Source organism: Ammodytes marinus, assembly GCF_949987685.1.
Source record: "Ammodytes marinus genome assembly, chromosome: 10".
Classification (NCBI taxonomy): domain Eukaryota; kingdom Metazoa; phylum Chordata; class Actinopteri; order Uranoscopiformes; family Ammodytidae; genus Ammodytes; species Ammodytes marinus.
In genome coordinates, this window is record NC_137214.1 from 7,436,703 (window position 1) to 7,454,208 (window position 17,506).

Below are 17,506 nucleotides of genomic sequence, written 5' to 3' on the forward strand. Positions count from 1 at the left end.
GAAATGGCCTTAATGTTCTTCTTCATTGTGTGGCGATTTTTTCTAGATGGCCAGATCTAGGGTTACCGTGCCCAGCAAACTGTGCTGCTCAGCGGAAACAAGGCATATGCCTTCCAACCCTGTAATGTCACAGGTTGTAATACTGAAAGGTGGAGGCACTTTTGCCACCAAATATTGGACGTAGCTTCTTTTTCTCTTTTACATTTCTTGCAAAAATTGTGTTTGTTGTATAAAGGTTGACTACAGTGGAAATCCATTCAGTAAATAATCTTAAATTGGTTCAATGTATGTCCACTTTAAGGCCAGAGATCACTAAGCAGCTTTTTTGCAGGTTTCAGCTTTCTTTTTCAGACAATGCAAACAAAAGGCAATCACAGTAGAGCACATTGACACAATGGACTGCAAGATCTTTCATCGACTGTCAATAAGTTGACGAAAAGCAGCATCCGAACAATGAAATGGATCTCCAATTCCCAATAGGGGGTACTTTCACCCCAGTGTATATACTTTCTGCAGACGTGGAAGATTTATGGAGTAGCTCACTCATTTGAAAATAGCAGAAATAGTCAGTTCATTAAAATGTACATCATTATGTGTGGGTTTAGTAGTGAAATGAAACCCCCAAAAGTAATATGAATTTGCTGTGACGCTGATGATAAGTAGATTGGTTATCACATTGACAAATAATTAACTAGCTATGATAAGCTAACTGCACAGTACCCACCTACATGAGTTATCATGTTTAAATGATTAGTCAAAATGAATGGATAAAGTTGAACCAATTAGCTAAAAGTAACAAATAGACAATTAAGTCAAAGTAATGAATAGACAAATAGCTAAACTTAATGGATAAACATTTAAATGAGTAGCTAAAAGTAATAAATGAACAGCTAAAAGTACTGAATAAACAGTTAATTAATTAGTCAGAATGAATGAACTAATTAACGTAAAATAATGGGAAAATTGTTAAATGACTAGCTAAGAGTATTGGATCAGTTAGCTAAAGAAAAGGACCAGATGTTTTGAGCCAATCCAATTGGTACTCATACAAACTTCACCAAACCTTAACATTGACAATTCCCCTATTTTGTTATAGCAATATTCCCATTTATATAAATTAGCATCAACTTCACATTCGGAGGTAGACAGTGGGTTCACTGAAGGGGTATGTGAGCTGATCTGACTGGGGCACATAAGCTAGACACAAACGGATGGGTAACTTCTAAAACAAAATAACTTGCTGACTCAAAATGATACAGACGAAGAAGTCAGTTGTCTATCCAATTTTCTTTTTCCTTCTTAACCAGAGGGTGAAGGAAAAAAAAACACACACTCCCTTGAAAGAGCGTTTTCCCCTGTCATTCCTCCTGGTTTTGGCCAGCAGCAGTCGGTGTCCATATTGCCAGGGGAGCTGCAATACCTGATAAGCGGAGGTGGAGGCTCTCTGACACATCTGTCTGCTTGATGAGCCAAGTGTCAAAGCCCCCCAAAGTGTTGGATGGAGTGCATCAATAAACGACTTTAATCCCCTCCTGGGGCCAATGTCCTCCCACTAATAAGGGATCGTCTTACACCGCTGGCAGTGGGGGAGAGAGAGGTAGAAGTGGCTTGGCATGGGCCTCGGCACGGGGATGTATACAGTACACTGGGAATTGTCTTGTACACAGGTAACAGAGTGTAAATCACGCGCGCCTGCTGTTGCCTTAATTGCAGGAGTGAATTGGTGTATTGTTTCCTCTTGGTTCTCACTTTCCCTTCCTCTTATGCCCCCCCATCCCTCCTTTCTCTCTTTAAGGTGAGACACAACAGGCAAGCACATAGTTGTTCAAGCACTGGTCAATTTAGAGATTTTTGCCTACTGCTTTTTGCCTTCCATAACATGTCTTCTTTCATGCTAGTATAAATCAATGGTCCAAAATGTAAATGTAAGGGTATATGGACCACAGTTTGTCTGTTTGCATCTGTATATTTCTCCCATTCAACCATCTTTAATGTCCATTATCTAAACATTTTTTTTTCAATACTCTAGATTTATATTCAAAATCTCGATTGTTGGTTTGAAAAAGATGCAAATGTATGCATAATTAGTTTGAATATTGCTAAGTTTGCATATTCATCAAACATTTCAATTCAAATAATACTTGTTTAAATGTGAGTGATCAAAGGGCAAAGTTTCATGATGTCATCTAAAAGTGAAAATGTTAACCCCATTCACCTGCACTGTCTCGCCTTTAGCTTCACGTCTTTTTGCTCACTTTCTCCCACACCTCTCCTGTTGTTGTATTTCAGGCTCTTGTCCCCACCTCTGCTATATGTCCAACTGAGCCCTCGACTGTCTCACATGCCAGATTGCAGAGGAGAAAAGCAGTGGGATGGGTTGGAGGGGGGGGGGGGGAGGGTTGCTGCGGCTGTATTGGTTATGTGGTGAAGGACGTGTGGGTTGCTAGCATCCGCGGGGAAAGATCCAAAGAGTGCTTCAGTCAGAGTGACCCTAATTAACCACATAATATTATCTTCAGGGCTGTGTGGATTAAGGCCCCTCAGCTGATCAGGATCCAAAGGCACGGAGGAGACCCATAGACAGAGAACTCTGTTTGCGCCAAAGCATACTTCACTATCTGCCCCCAAAGCAAGACACAAGAGAGGTGGGGGTGTGTGGGAAGACCGGTGGCTTGAAGCTTATCTCCAGGTCAGAACCTTTTTATATAATGAGCAAATAAGCATAGCAATACTCCTAACTGTTATGTACAGTTGGGGAGGAATTAGGTGGCCACACTTTTTTGTGTGCACCTACACCAATAGGAAGACATCTTGTGTGTGTTTTCTGTCATATCCTGAACATATCCCTTCCCCTCTTGGCCCAGGTGCTGCTTGAACAAATTGGAGTTTCTGTAGGAGGAGGGGATGGTTCTTCTATCTAGAGATAATGAGCTCATCTTCTGGTTTGAAACAGAACACTCAGAAATGAATTGGCATTGTGGTCAAGTCGTCATACGCACAACACACATTACATCAGTGGCTATTGCAATGGTGGACAGTAACAAAGTACATTTACTTGAGTACTCAACTTAAGTAAATGTTTTGAGTATCTGTACTTTTATTGAGTATCTGCTTTTTTTGGAAACGTATAACGTTCACTCCATTACATTTCAAAGACAAACATTGTCCTTTTGGTTCCACTACATTTCTTGGAAGCTTGTCGTTACTCGATACTTTCAGGCTAGGCATAGCTTGGAAGTCATCTGTTGATTTTTTTTTATTTTCAGAAATGCAATTTGCCACCGGCTATGTTCCACACATAAGGAAACCAATCACAGTACCTCAGCTCTCAGCTGGTTTTCAAGTTAATACAATCGGCCAATTGGGTGGAATACTGAAATAAGTCACCCAGGCACGCTCTTTCACTCAGACCAAATTGTGATAAAAAGGCGATGGCAGGAGATGAACCTGTTGCTAACAATATGTGACCGAATCAGAGCACCTATGGCCACATATCTAGTCAATGTTCCAGATGTCAGAAATGAGAAATTACTCTTATCGTTTTAAATGTTTCGACCACTATGTTTACGGCGATGAAACTACATATCTGCTTTTCAAGATCTCTCCGTCCATCCTGAGAAAGCATGTTGTGTAAAAAATGTTCTTTTCTCTCCAGATACACATAGCAAATGTTGTGTTCTAATGGTGTCACGATTTAATGTTTATATGATGAATGATGATTCAAATATCATTTTAGAACATTGCTATTTGAGCGACATAGGTGTCACTGCACTTCTCTATGTAATTGCATTGTTTTCTTGGGACAAAGATATAAAAACCAACACTTTGTACTTTTGAATACTTAAAGCTGCAGTGCGTAACTTCTGCCGCCCCAGTGGAGAATTCGGAGTATTTACAACAACAGTGTCTGTGCATGTACAGGAGGTGAGCCTTTGGTGATCTTGCTTGGGTTGGATTTTCTTATACATATTTGACCAGGAGTATCTAAACCTTGACTTAAATACTGGGGCAATGAAATCTGGGAACTATAAAAAATAAATCCTCATTGACGCAGCACATTAAGCATCCCCGCCACAGTCCTGCACACGCTACTGATTTCAGTATGAAATGTTTTAGTAGCGGCTCTGACACACCTCATTGCAGATGAAAGATGAGCTAATATCAACAACATGATTAAACCGATGATCAACTGACACCAAGCAGCACACTGTTAGAAGGATCCAAAGGTTATAGCTCATAAGATATGTAAATTCCTGTGAAATGGGATTTACAAGTGTTTACCAGCTGCTAGTGAATGTATTTTACATTTACATATTGTCCAGCTACAGTGTAAAATAGTGCAGTGTTAACATGTGAAGTATTACATCTTTCCTCTGCTAACCCCAATGCTCAACTAGTACACTGCAAAAATACAAGATCTTACCTAGTATATTCATCTAATTTCCAGTCAAAATATCTTTCAACACTTAATATAAGACACAATCACCTAACAAGCAACAATTGCACTGCAATATAGGGACTTCGATAAGCTTAAAATGAAAATGAGGATTACAACGTCATTACTACGAGTGTCATTACTATGACACAAAAGCTCTTATTACTAGTGACTAATAAGAGAATATCAAGCTTACTTCAACAATTTATTTCTTAAAATAAGTTACAATATTTTCAAGATTAGCCTTGAAGTGAAGAAAAGGACATTGAAAAGTTGGGGGGAGAGCACCGCTTTTGAGCATAACAGGCTTATAATGACACAGTAAAAATATACATCATAATGAGTTTCCCAGGTAATCATTTTTTCTTGAAAGCTTAAATATCGCATCATATTTCAAGAAATCCTACCAAGCAAGTTGTCACATGGTCCACTGGCATATATTCTTCTACTAATCACAAGTGAAATACACCTTGTATTGCTTGTTTGTTTGTTTTTTTAACTTATTTTGTGGCATTTTTTCCCCTCAGTGTATCCTTCGTCACTGTAACATTTCCTGTGTTGCCAGTGACTCTGTAATTCAAGCTTTTAAAAGACTCAAGGGCCACCGGCTTTGCGCTCGTCATCACTTACCTCGCTCAGTGTCGTAGAGGTAGACAAACTTCTGCCACTTGTAGTGAGACACCAGGCTGAGGACAGCTCCCCTCAGAGCCGGGCGCATCTGGATGACAAACTGCACCTCGTTGTCCGTGGGGTAGCTGGGCGTGACAAAGGAGGTGTGCAGCGCGCCGCAGAAGGACGTCAGCGTGTTCATGGACTTCTTGTCGTAGAATCCGAAGATGGCGTAGACCCCGCGGGAGAACTGGGAGCAAACTGCAGGGGGCAGCAGAGAGGGACAAGAGGGAAACAAAACACGTTAAAAAAGGCATTATTCGGCAACTATACATGTAAGCACATTCACAAATGAAATAGGGATAGGGCCGATCCGATCCAGTATCTGTTCCCATATGGCTGTTATCTATGTATCGGATATCGAACTGACAACTAAGATTTTTTTCTATTTCTAAATTATTTAAACTATGAAAGAAATGTAAATGTTCAGACCATAGCTATGTGACATAACACAGGCTATTCAAAAGTTGAGTACTGATGTTTTTCTGCATTCAAACCCTTAAACATAATAATTCATTTGTGTATATTGGTTGTCCTTTTTTAATTAGAGTGTCTTTGTTACTTAAGCCTTCCTAACCTTACACATAACATCACCACCAACAAAGAAATGTATAATAATTATAATATCTGTCAGATATATCGGCATCGGCCGATATCCAAAACCCCGATGTCGGAATCAGATCGGACTGAAAGAAAGTGGGTCGGTGCATCTCTAAAATGAGAAGCTTGACACTTCAGGTGTAGTGAGAGATTGATTGTATTGCTTGAGCCACCAATAATAACCCACAACCCAAGTAGCAGTGCAGCGTTTGTGTTGGTAAGAAAGTGGCAGCCAAAGGATAGAAATGTCATGCCATTCAACAGTGATCTCCGGGCTCTACCAGGTGCACCCAGCAGCTATCTCTCTGTTCACACAGTGGACAGCACTGCAGCATTCACAGCAGCTGTGAGCCATACCGCTGCCTTTCCCACTTCGCTTACATCAAACGAATGAGCTGGATAAGACTCAACTCTTTCTGTCTTGTGTAAGTGAATGGGTCATTCCATGAAATCACTATGAAAAGGTAAAACTTATTTCCAATTGAAGTTATATTTATTGAATAGCCATGGATTAAAGGCAATTAAATATTACAATACATTTGTTTGGGCCATCTCAGGCTGTGGAATTTCATTTTTTATGATGTTTTTGTCTCCAATATTTGACCCCCAATATTGTATGGCGATACTAGATTGTATTCTGGTAACAGGGCTGACAAACATAACGGATGACCAGAATACTGTTTCACTTCCAATGACTTTGAACCCACAACATTTGTTTTTGTTGATACCACAAGTAGTTATGGCTACATCCTTGCTATCTTGCAATAGTATTGGATGACAAATGACATTTAATCAGGATAAAATCCAAACAAAGACTGTTTGAGGAATCATATTGAGATGTTTCACATTGACCCAGAAGGTCCACTTGTGTTGGAAAATAACAACCCTTTTGACTAAAATAATTGCTATCTGTGGCAACCGAAAGTGAAATGAAAAAAAAAACACAATCATTTGTATGTTTGTCTCTGTAAGAGATTGGTAATAACCACTTTGGGTAATGAATATCTCAGTTATTCAAGATTTTCTTTTTTTATCAGCGTATCTGATGACATTTCTTGAAAAGGCAAAAAAAAAAACATTTTACATTTGTTTGTGTATTCATTATGCACTCCAGTGGGATGGCATAAATTGTCAGGCAGGAGCGACTTCCATTCAATCAGAAGCCATTAATGTGTTAGCTAACATTCAGAGCTACAGACGTGTTTTGCTTTCCTACCCTATCGTGAATGGCCGCTCACTTATTCTGATTGACTCTCAAGTGTTACCCACTGGGTAATCAAGCATTATTAACATCCGTAAATACTTTGAATATTCCAGTACAGTGGGCGGATGACAGGAAGCGAAAGCTCCAGACAATCTTGTGTAATGGCTGTGTGTGTGTGCGTGTGTGCGTGTGTGCATGTGTGTCTGTGTGTACATATTTTGGCTTCTGACATGCTGACGGATATTCATTCAATTAGTATGCTCGGAAACACCACACGTAGCTTCGGCCATTGTTTAAACTCTCTGCCCTTAATGAGCATTCTCTGAGGTTACTGAAGCCAAACTGGGGGACAATTCATCACCGACATGACAGTTTGTATTTCGGGCGTTCGTCTTTATCTAAGTACAAGATGCAATCACAATACAAAAGACACACGCACACACACGCGCGCGCACACAAGCACAATTACTATGTTTTTCTATTTCTTGCTCTGCCTGTGATAATTTGTCTTTCTCTGTGGAGAATGCTCAAAACATTTCAGACACACTGTGAGGACAACATGACAGTGCTCACGTATAGCTTGGCTCCTAAGCGCAATTGCTGTGTGAATGAGCGATCTGGTCACTGGCGGGATTGGCCTCATCCTTTTTAATTCTATTCCCCTTCCCTATCTGTCCTGGTGCAGACACCTCTCCCAAGGTAGAACCATCCATTCTCAACCTCACACACACACACACGCGCGCGCACACACACACACACACACACACACACACACACACACACACACACACACACACACACACACACACACACACACACACACACACACACACACACACACACACACACACACACACACACACACACACACACACACACACACACACACACACACACACACACACACACACACACACACACACACACACACACACACACACACACACACACACAGGCAAGTCCACACAAACACATGGATGCAGTCATTCTAGCAAAAACACACACACACACACACACACAGACAGCTACCCTGATAAGTGAATCAACAGATGGACAGCGGTATTGTGGGTAAGTGCTGCGGGGCGAGTGGTGCAATCTCCCACAGTGAATGGGACTCAGTATGAGTTGCAGCCCTTCGTCGAGGACCATAGTTTTCTCTCTCCACTCCCTCTTAATTTGGGCCAGTACTGACACAGAACCTATCCTAGGGGGAGCAGATCTGGCAGCCTCATTCTCTCAACTCGGCCAGCCTCTGCACGCCCAAAAGCTTCAATGACAGATATGTCCGGCACACACCCTCCCCATCTCTCCCTGTGTTGTGGCCTCATCTTGCCCCCATTTGTGATGGGGTCTTGTGCCTTGTGTCTTGTGCTACACCCTCTTAAGGGTCGCCACCTTATTGCAGTGGAAAGGTTTTTGCCTGTTGCAGGGATCCCAGGAGCTATATGCCATCCAGAGTGATCTGAAGTCAAGGTTAAGTTCCCTTCCCTTGGCAGTGAGATTTACTATGTTCAACACAAAGAATGACCTGTTCTGCTTTAGGGGGCACGCACTAAGCCAGTTTCAGTGCTCTAGATCTGCCAGCGTCCTTCCACAAGCATGGGCGTCAAATAGTGGGGGGAAGAGTGGAACTGAGCACCATGGGCCCATGATCATTGTTGCAAAAGAAAATAAAGCCCGAATCAAAGAGAACCATTTTTTTTTTAAATTCAAAAGAAAATGTTCTAGGTAAAAAGAGTCATTAATGTAAGACACCTAAGAGACTAAATGAGTGGCTCAAGTTATTTATATTATTATATTTTTTTTAAATAATAAAGCCTGTCTGAGTCCACTTTCCCATTCTGCAATACACAAACTGGTTTAGTCCAGCCAGGTACGTCTCTAAACAGCTGATCAATGCAGGAGCGCTAAAGTGCAAGGGTATTGTCACAGATCTCTCAGCAAACAAAGTCCATTCAGTGTCCTAAAAGAGAAAAGAAAGAGAAAGAAAAGAACGTCAAATGGAAAAAAAACTACTGCTGACTTACTTCTTCTTTGTTTAAGTTGAAAAAGAAAACCTCATCTAACCATAGTTAAGTTATGCTACAATGTTAATGATATCGATGTGTGGGGTCATTTCACAACGCGCTGCAGACTTCTCATAAATGATAACGGCTTTTTAACTTGGTATGAATATTTCTTATTGGCAATCCTAATTAGCACTACAGGTTCATTTAAATAGTTGAATAGTAATGGGGGCCCACAGAAACTAGTAATGGTGGGTTGAGAGTTGTTATGCTACGCCCCTGCCCCAATGACACAAGTCCTCTTGCCACAAGAACCCCACATTCCTTTCTTCATTATTCATTTCCCAAGTCTGTACTTATGGGAATACGTGAGCATGTTTATACAGCAATAATAAAGGACTACCGTTCCCAGTCACATGGATGCATTGTTGCCATAAATAGCCCAAACCCAACCCCAGTTAGTGTAAGTCTACATACAATTAATGGAAGCAGTGCTATTGATTTTCAATGGAGTGCCATGTGCTGCGCTGTGCAGAAACCCTCTTGTTTTCTCACTCTTAATCACTATTGGCCCATTTCCCAGGATCACAGGCCAGCGAGCCATTGAAGGCAAACGCCACATGTCGAGGCTCCGTGGCTTCTGAAGGTATTTATATACTGTCCATACCTGTAGGTGGCGATACAGGGATGCTGTGCTGATCATCATTAATAATGACCCACACTTTTAAATTACCACAGCTACTACAACCGTCCATTTAGCAAACTGCAGTGATAAGACATTTCTTGACCCAGTGTTAGGGGGAGAACATTAAAAAAGTGTTGAAAAAGCTACTTCATTCTTCATATCTCATAATTTTGTGTAATATCGTAACTGTTTATAATTAATCTAGGTTTTTGTTACAGGCTGCACCCATCTGCCACCTTACTTATTTTGCCGTGCACGTAGATTTCTTAACTATTTCCATTTGAATAATTCCAAATTTCTTTTCTGTCAGGGTTGAATAACAAGACAACAGAGCAAATGAGCAGAGCACACACACACACACACACACACACACACACTGGCAAGTTTGTTAATAGGAAATAGCTAAACAAAACAGCCGCCGGCATATTGACAATCGAGCAGAAGAATTTAAAGTTTATTTGCGGTGGAAAGAAAAGTTAATTTCACCAAGAGTTCACCGTAATAACTTAAATAAAGGAAACCTTCTCATAGCTTAAACACAAAGGACTGGCTATGTCTTCATTACTGAATAATGTGATACGTTTTTAATTATTTGCGATTCCTAGGAGAAAAACAGACAGACATTGTGTTTCAAGCGGAGTTAAATTTTGCGATTTTCTGAGTTGCTTACATAACATGTCTACTTTCAAACTGGTATTAAATAAAAAAGGTCCCAAAGTCATAATAAGTTAGATGTGTGTGTGCGTGCGTGTTGACCTCCTCTCTCTGTCCATGGTGCTGAAACACCGTGTCAAAATGAGCGTTATTTTCACGTTTCTCTACAATATGCATTGTGAGCGTGAGTAGAAGGCCTATAGGTTGTATTTTGGTGCTTAGCGTGAGAGAGAGTGAGAGAGGAGAGAGAGAGTTAGAAACTCCAGGGATTGTGTAGCCTATATAGTCGGAATATAGGACCGTCGGCCTAATGCACCTCCTTTTTGAATGATCAGACAAACGGCACTTCAGACCAATGCGGCGTCGGAATTAGGTGCAGGCCCTAGTAAGTTGCCCCTTGAATTAATAATTGTTTTAATTTAAGTAATCAAGTGGCAAAGTTCCACAATGATATCTACAAGTTAAACATATGACCTTATTCACCTTAAACAGTATTGAAAGTGTGGTTGCCACCTAAAAGATCCATCCTCTAAGTAAGTCTGTCCAACCTTCACTCAATCTCACCCAGAAATGACTCTGGTCCATTCAGCACTGATTTGCTCCCTCCTCCATCAACGTTTCAATGTCTCACTCTCACTCTCACTCTCTCCTCCTCACCACTATATTTGACCCTTCTCCTTTTGTTGCTTTTCTTTCCCTCTCTCAGCCATCTGTTCATCCCCCCAAAGCTCACATCCTCTTCAAGCGTGGCAGTATCTCTCTCCACCTGAGTGCCTCCCTCTTTGCCCTCTTCATATTGTTCCCTCTACAATGCCGCACCACTCCATCAGTCCACGAGAGATTGGTTGTTAGAAATGAAAAAATAAAAGAAGAGAAGAAAAGGTGCAACATGTCCTGGACTAGTAGGCCTTATCCCTCTCTCAGTAATCAAATAAAAATGACATTAATGTTGTTGTGCTCAAGCGGCTTGTCTTCAACTCAGAATGAATAACCCATAAGTCAATATATTTCAATGATTGTACAGGCGTCTAACTGTCCTAAGTCTGTGCTTATAAGGGTGTTGAGTTAGTTCTGCTGCTCCCTTTGCCTGGAAGCAGCGACAACATGAGCTGAGACCTAAGCAGCTGGTCTATCTAAACAGATTTAAAGTGGTGCTTAATGAATTAGAAGCAGGCAACTCTTATTTTTTTCATTTGGCGTCTGTTACTATGAACATATATTTATAATCTCAATAAGACGTTTTCCTGTTTTAAATAAAGGTTTAAATACATACAAAAAACACAGTGATAATTCTCTCTAGTCCGCTCCTTCCCTTTTCCTTCTCTTCCATTTTTTTTCTTCCTCTGCAGCTAACTGTTCCTCCTCCTCCTCCCCCATCCTCCTCCTCCTCCTGCTGCTGCTGCTGCTGCAGGGAACCATGCATCCCATCTCCACTTCACTGGTCAAACACACATAGTGTGCCACCCTCATTCCCTTCTATAATCAGGACACTTGGCAGCACTACGGGGATGTTACATTTTCTGATGCATCACTTGAGATGCCTGGCCTGGAATGCTATGTTCAGAGAGAGATGTGCTATCCTGCAGGCATGCTCGGGCTAATTCATGAAAAAAAAAAAAAACATTATAAAAATAGAACCTTTCCATGCGCTTAAAAGTATGTGGACTTCCATGTTCTTTGGTGGAGGATGTGCCAGGGCTTTGCACAGCCTAGGGAAGCGGGTCGGGAACAGTAAATGTCAGCAATGATTGTATCTCTTTAGCAGTATTCCAGTATTCACAAACCCCCGCATTCTCTCACTGTCTTTAATTTTTTTTTGGCTCAGTTTTTTTTCTCCTCTCAGCCGCGTCCTCGATTACCTGCCAGTGCCCCCCCCCCCCTTCCCCCTCCCACTCTATACCAGCCTACATCAGGACCAGCCCGCTCTGAAGAAGGGATGCTGTCACTGGGAGATAGCTCGTAAGTGCCCGGGGGGATTGCATCAGCTCTTGTCATATAGAGATGTGAAGTGCTTCAAACTGTTAAGTCTAATGGCAGACCCAGATTCAAGAAGAACTCAACTGCAACGTCGCTCGGAGACATTAAAAGGAAGCTGTTACCAGTCCTGCTCCATCAACATTTAGCATCTATTTACACTTCAAATGATCTGCTGCATTAAATGACTCCAATATACACCCACACTGGTAAACTAGAGCAAATGAAAACACACATTTACTAGATGAGTGATTTGCTATACTGTATATTTTAATATTTAAATTTTGTATGTGGTTTTGGTCTGCATTTGTTATACGATAGTTATGTTGGAAAAACATTTTCATTGTTATTGGAATATGACAAAAAAAAATGGAACTGTCGTGGGAGGCAATACATATTTTCCTTACTGTCAACATACTTATGAAGATTTAGAAAAATTGCAAAAAGTCTGTATAAAGATACTGTGAAATGTTCTCACTAGCACTCTGAGCACTACTCATGCACATGCATGGGCACGACGCGATGCATAGTCAATTGTATATCCACTCTTCCACTGATAACCGTTGGCAGTTATGGGCTGTGAACAGCGATACATGGGCAAAATACAGGGAATAACGCTAGCAATGAGCTTTGCACACCTTTGTTAGACTTTGAGAACAGACACGCTGAAGAATGCTGAAAGTGGCACATGTTTGTTTGTCTACAAGAAAAATGCCATCATAATCCAAAAATCTAATGCGAAGTAGCTAACATCTACTATCCAACATATATTTTAAAGGCCAGCTCTGTTTTAACGGCCTCAAAGTGTAGAAGCAATCCACTGGAGAAGCTTAGAGGTGGATACAGTACGTGTCTCTTTCTGAATGCGCTTGTGTGTTTGAGTGCTTGTCTGTGATGGATGATGGGGGTTAAGGAGCCTGGCCTGGGGGATGCTCTGTCACTAGTGCCTGTTAGCCTGGAGCTCACCCACCCAACACATCAGCATCACCTCCAACTGAGGAGAGCTTTTCTAGCTTGCAGTTAACTTTCCTCCAATTATTTTCTGTATCTGTTCTTTTCAAACTCTGATTTTGTCTCTGACTGAATCAAGTCTGTACTTGCCTCAGCGCATACGTGCTTGTACTATTTTACACTCTCTAGCTGTACATTTCTTTGCATCTATGGAGTGTCTTGAATCATTTGCTGCTCTGCTATTCCTATTCCAACATGGAAATCACACATGTGGGATTTGTGTCAAGTTTCTCCCTTTGTGAGAATTAACACGTTTTATTATCAAAATGTGTAAAGTAATTTTTTGAAACCTCTGCTGCTCATATTGTTAGTATAACACATCAAGCCCACTACATGACAACAGAAAACATTGCAAATATGTCAGTAGTAATTGTTGTGAACAAGCAAACGCCATGCCATCCAGTCTGCAAGCAAAACTGCACAGGATAAGCGTTTATTACCGGTATATTCCAGTAGATTTTTCACAGCGCTGTATAGTTACGAGGCAAATAGGAAATTGGTGTGAAAGTATAACATTTGAGCTTCAGTTTAGGTTTTTTCTCTCTGAGCCCGATGCAGAGTAAGTGTATCCAATTGAGAAGGACATTATGGAAATCAGTGTGGAAAGCATACAATTCGATCTCTAGTTAGCATGATTTACATTCTCTTTGAAGCTTCAAATGGACCTGAGAGGCATCCATGGCACATAGCCCATACCACACAGCATTCAATATATATATATATATATATATATATATATATATGTATGTATATATATATATATATATATATATATATATATATATATGTATGTATATATATATATATATATATATATATATATATATATATATATATATATATATATACAACCTCAAACAACAGTCAGTCCTAATACGATGTGACTCGACTTCTGCTCTGTTAGCAAGAACGACAGGATTGAAAGCTGAAAAAAATCATAACTGCATTACGTGACATGATTGTGTTTGTCACATCTTTGCAGGCTTGCCAAAGTAAGCAGCAGAGCGAGGGTTACTTATGCAAACTAGAATGTTCTGCAATTTTGTTGAAATTGACCTAATATTGAAATTAAACAGACTGTTTTTAAGTAAATCTTAAATGTTACTGAGTAGTTGCCCAGCGTTAGGCCCAGACTTAAAATGAAGGGTTGATTTAGGATGATATCTAAAAACATATGTATGCCTTAATATCACTTTCCCTTCCAACAGAGATCCTATTAGGCTTGAATAAATATTGCTCCTTGTCACATATCATCGTTCTACCAGTAATTTATATACAGGTCCTTCTCAAAAAATTAGCATATTGTCATAAAGTTCAATATTTTCTGTAATGTACTGATAAACATTAGACTTTCATATATTTTAGATTCATTACACACAACTGAAGTAGTTCAAGCCTTTTATTATTTTAATATTGATGATTTTGGCAAAAAAGTTAAGAAAAAACAAAAATCCCTATCTCAAAAGATTTGCATATTTCATCCGACCAATAAAAGAAAAGTGTTTTTAATACAAAAAAGTCAACCTTCAAATAATTATGTTCAGTTATGCACTCAATACTTGGTCGGGAATCCTTTCGCAGAAATGACTGCTTCAATGCGGCGTGGCATGGAGGCAATCAGCCTGTGGCACTGCTGAGGTGTTATGGAGGCCCAGGATGCTTCGATAGCGGCCTTAAGCTCATCCACAGTGTTGGGTCTGGTGTCTCTCAACTTCCTCTTCACAATATCCCACAGATTCTCTATGGGGTTCAGGTCAGGAGAGTTGGCAGGCCAATTGAGCACAGTAATACCATGGTCAGTTAACCATTTACCAGTGGTTTTGGCACTGTGAGCAGGTGCCAGGTCTTGTTGAAAAATGAAATCTTCATCTCCATAAAACTTTTCAGCAGATGGAAGCATGAAGTGCTCCAAAATCTCCTGATAGCTAGCTGCATTGACCCTGCCTTTGATAAAACACAGTGGACCAACACCAGCAGCTGACATGGCACCCCAGACCATCACTGACTGTGGGTACTTGACACTGGACTTCAGGCATTTTGGCATTTCCTTCTCCCCAGTCTTCCTCCAGACTCTGGCACCTTGATTTCCGAATGACATGCAAAATTTGCTTTCATCCGAAAAAAGTACTTTGGACCACTGAGCAACAGTCCAGTGCTGCTTCTCTGTAGCCCAGGTCAGGCGCTTCTGCCGCTGTTTCTGGTTCAAAAGTGGCTTGACCTGGGGAATGTGGCACCTGTAGCCCATTTCCTGCACACACCTGTGCACAGTGGCTCTGGATGTTTCTACTCCAGACTCAGTCCACTGCTTCCGCAGGTCCCCCAAGGTCTGGAATCGGCCCTTCTCCACAATCCTCCTCAGGGTCCGGTCACCTCTTCTGGTTGTGCAGCGTTTTCTGCCACACTTTTTCCTTCCCACAGACTTCCCACTGAGGTGCCTTGATACAGCACTCTGGGAACAGCCTATTCGCTCAGAAATTTCTTTCTGTGTCTTACCCTCTTGCTTGAGGGTGTCAATGATGGCCTTCTGGACAGCAGTCAGGTCGGCAGTCTTACCCATGATTGCGGTTTTGAGTAATGAACCAGGCTGGGAGTTTTTAAAAGCCTCAGGAATCTTTTGCAGGTGTTTAGAGTTAATTAGTTGATTCAGATGATTAGGTTAAGAGCTCCTTTAGAGTACCTTTTCATGATATGCTAATTTTTTTAGATATGAATTTGGGGTTTTCATGAGCTGTATGCCAAAATCATCAGTATTAAAACAACAAAAGACCTGAAATATTTCTGTTGGTGTGCAATGAATCTAAAATATATGAAAGTTCAATTATTATCATTACATTATGGAAAATAATCAACTTTATCACAATATGCTAATTTTGAGAAGGACCTGTATTTAATTAATCTGAGAAATATATGTTTTTGTTTATTGAGGCGAGACACTTCAGGTGAGTAGGGTCAGAGTTTAAACCTAGATATCATCATGACACTAAAAAACAGAATGTATCACAAATCAGATCATTGACATATGAACACATCCTTCTACAAAAGCCTTCAGAATACAGTGATTCTGGAAAGTGTAGTTGCTGAAATTTGCTTAATTAGTTGAGATTTTAGAAGTTAGAGAAGTTTGGTTAAATAAACCCCTAAATGTAAATTTTGGACCTTTTGATTTACTAGTATGAAAGAAAACATGTTATAGAAGCAAAATCACAATTGTCTGCAGTTTCTCGCCCCTTAAGAAGGCACACTTTTCCCTCCATATCTACACAGAATCAGAATCAGCATAATCTTTATCGTCATTGCAAGACAACAAAATGTTGCGTACATACACATGTTAAGGACTATGTCCAATTCATGCTTTGCATTCAAACCTCTGTCTCATCATAAATAATGCATGACACAAGGTTTGATTGCTGCAATATAGTGGGCTGAATATAATAAACCGATGCAGGGGCCAGTGTTACAGATTAGGCCCACGAGCACGTACCGGAGCATTAGCTATTCTCTTTCCTCTCTCTTGTGTTTCTCTGCAGCCCTTAAAGCAGCTACTTCCCCTCCTCTCCATCTTGCTATATTGATGCTACATTCGTCCACTTGAGAGACAGGTGTGTGAGCAATCCCCAAGGGAGTCGATGACACTCAACTCCATCTCCTTCTGACAGATATTTTCACCTTCAAGGTCTTACCATGACACTTTTGTTTGAAGACAGAGCAACACAGAAGGAAGAGGGCACAGTGCGGTTCAAACAGACCTGCATTCCTCAGAGGACCTGCACATGTGCTGATGTCTTCAGTGTAATGTTAACGCCCTCTGTTTGACCAACAATAATCATTATGCAGGGCAAAAGGGCAGGAGGTTTGAACAGGCGATGCTGTTCAAATGTTCAATACATTGGGCCATTTCAAAAGTTCAGATAACAGTGTTGTGAAGGCAGCTACTGTATGAGACTGGACAGTTCGCTGCATAACTCTGGGGAGAATCGGTTTGATATGGACTCAAGCGATGCATGCTGAAATCTCACTTTGCACGCCCTTGTCCGCAGCATGTCATTTCCTTGACACATGCAATTAAAGACTATCTATGCGAGCAGATAACAAGCCTAAACCCCTTGGCCCCTCGCGTCACCACGGGAGCCACGCTCTCAGACCCCGGCTCATCACACTGAGCAAATAACAATCCCTGTGCAGATCACCATTTGCTGCAATGCAGAGGCGAGGGGGCAGAGCTACAGGACTTGTCTTATCCTCTCAAAGATGATCACTGCCCTCACCTT

General features: G+C 40.9%; 1 protein-coding gene across 1 annotated transcript in view; it reads right to left on the minus strand.

Annotated features, from left to right (window-relative positions):
- gria3b (glutamate receptor, ionotropic, AMPA 3b) overlaps positions 1-17,506 on the minus strand; it is a 98,411-nt gene that overhangs the window by 62,162 nt on the left and 18,743 nt on the right. Inside the window, exon 3 of the mRNA XM_080035318.1 lies at positions 5,066-5,305. Coding sequence (XP_079891444.1) covers positions 5,066-5,305 — 240 coding nt within the window. The remainder of the gene's footprint in view (positions 1-5,065; positions 5,306-17,506) is intronic.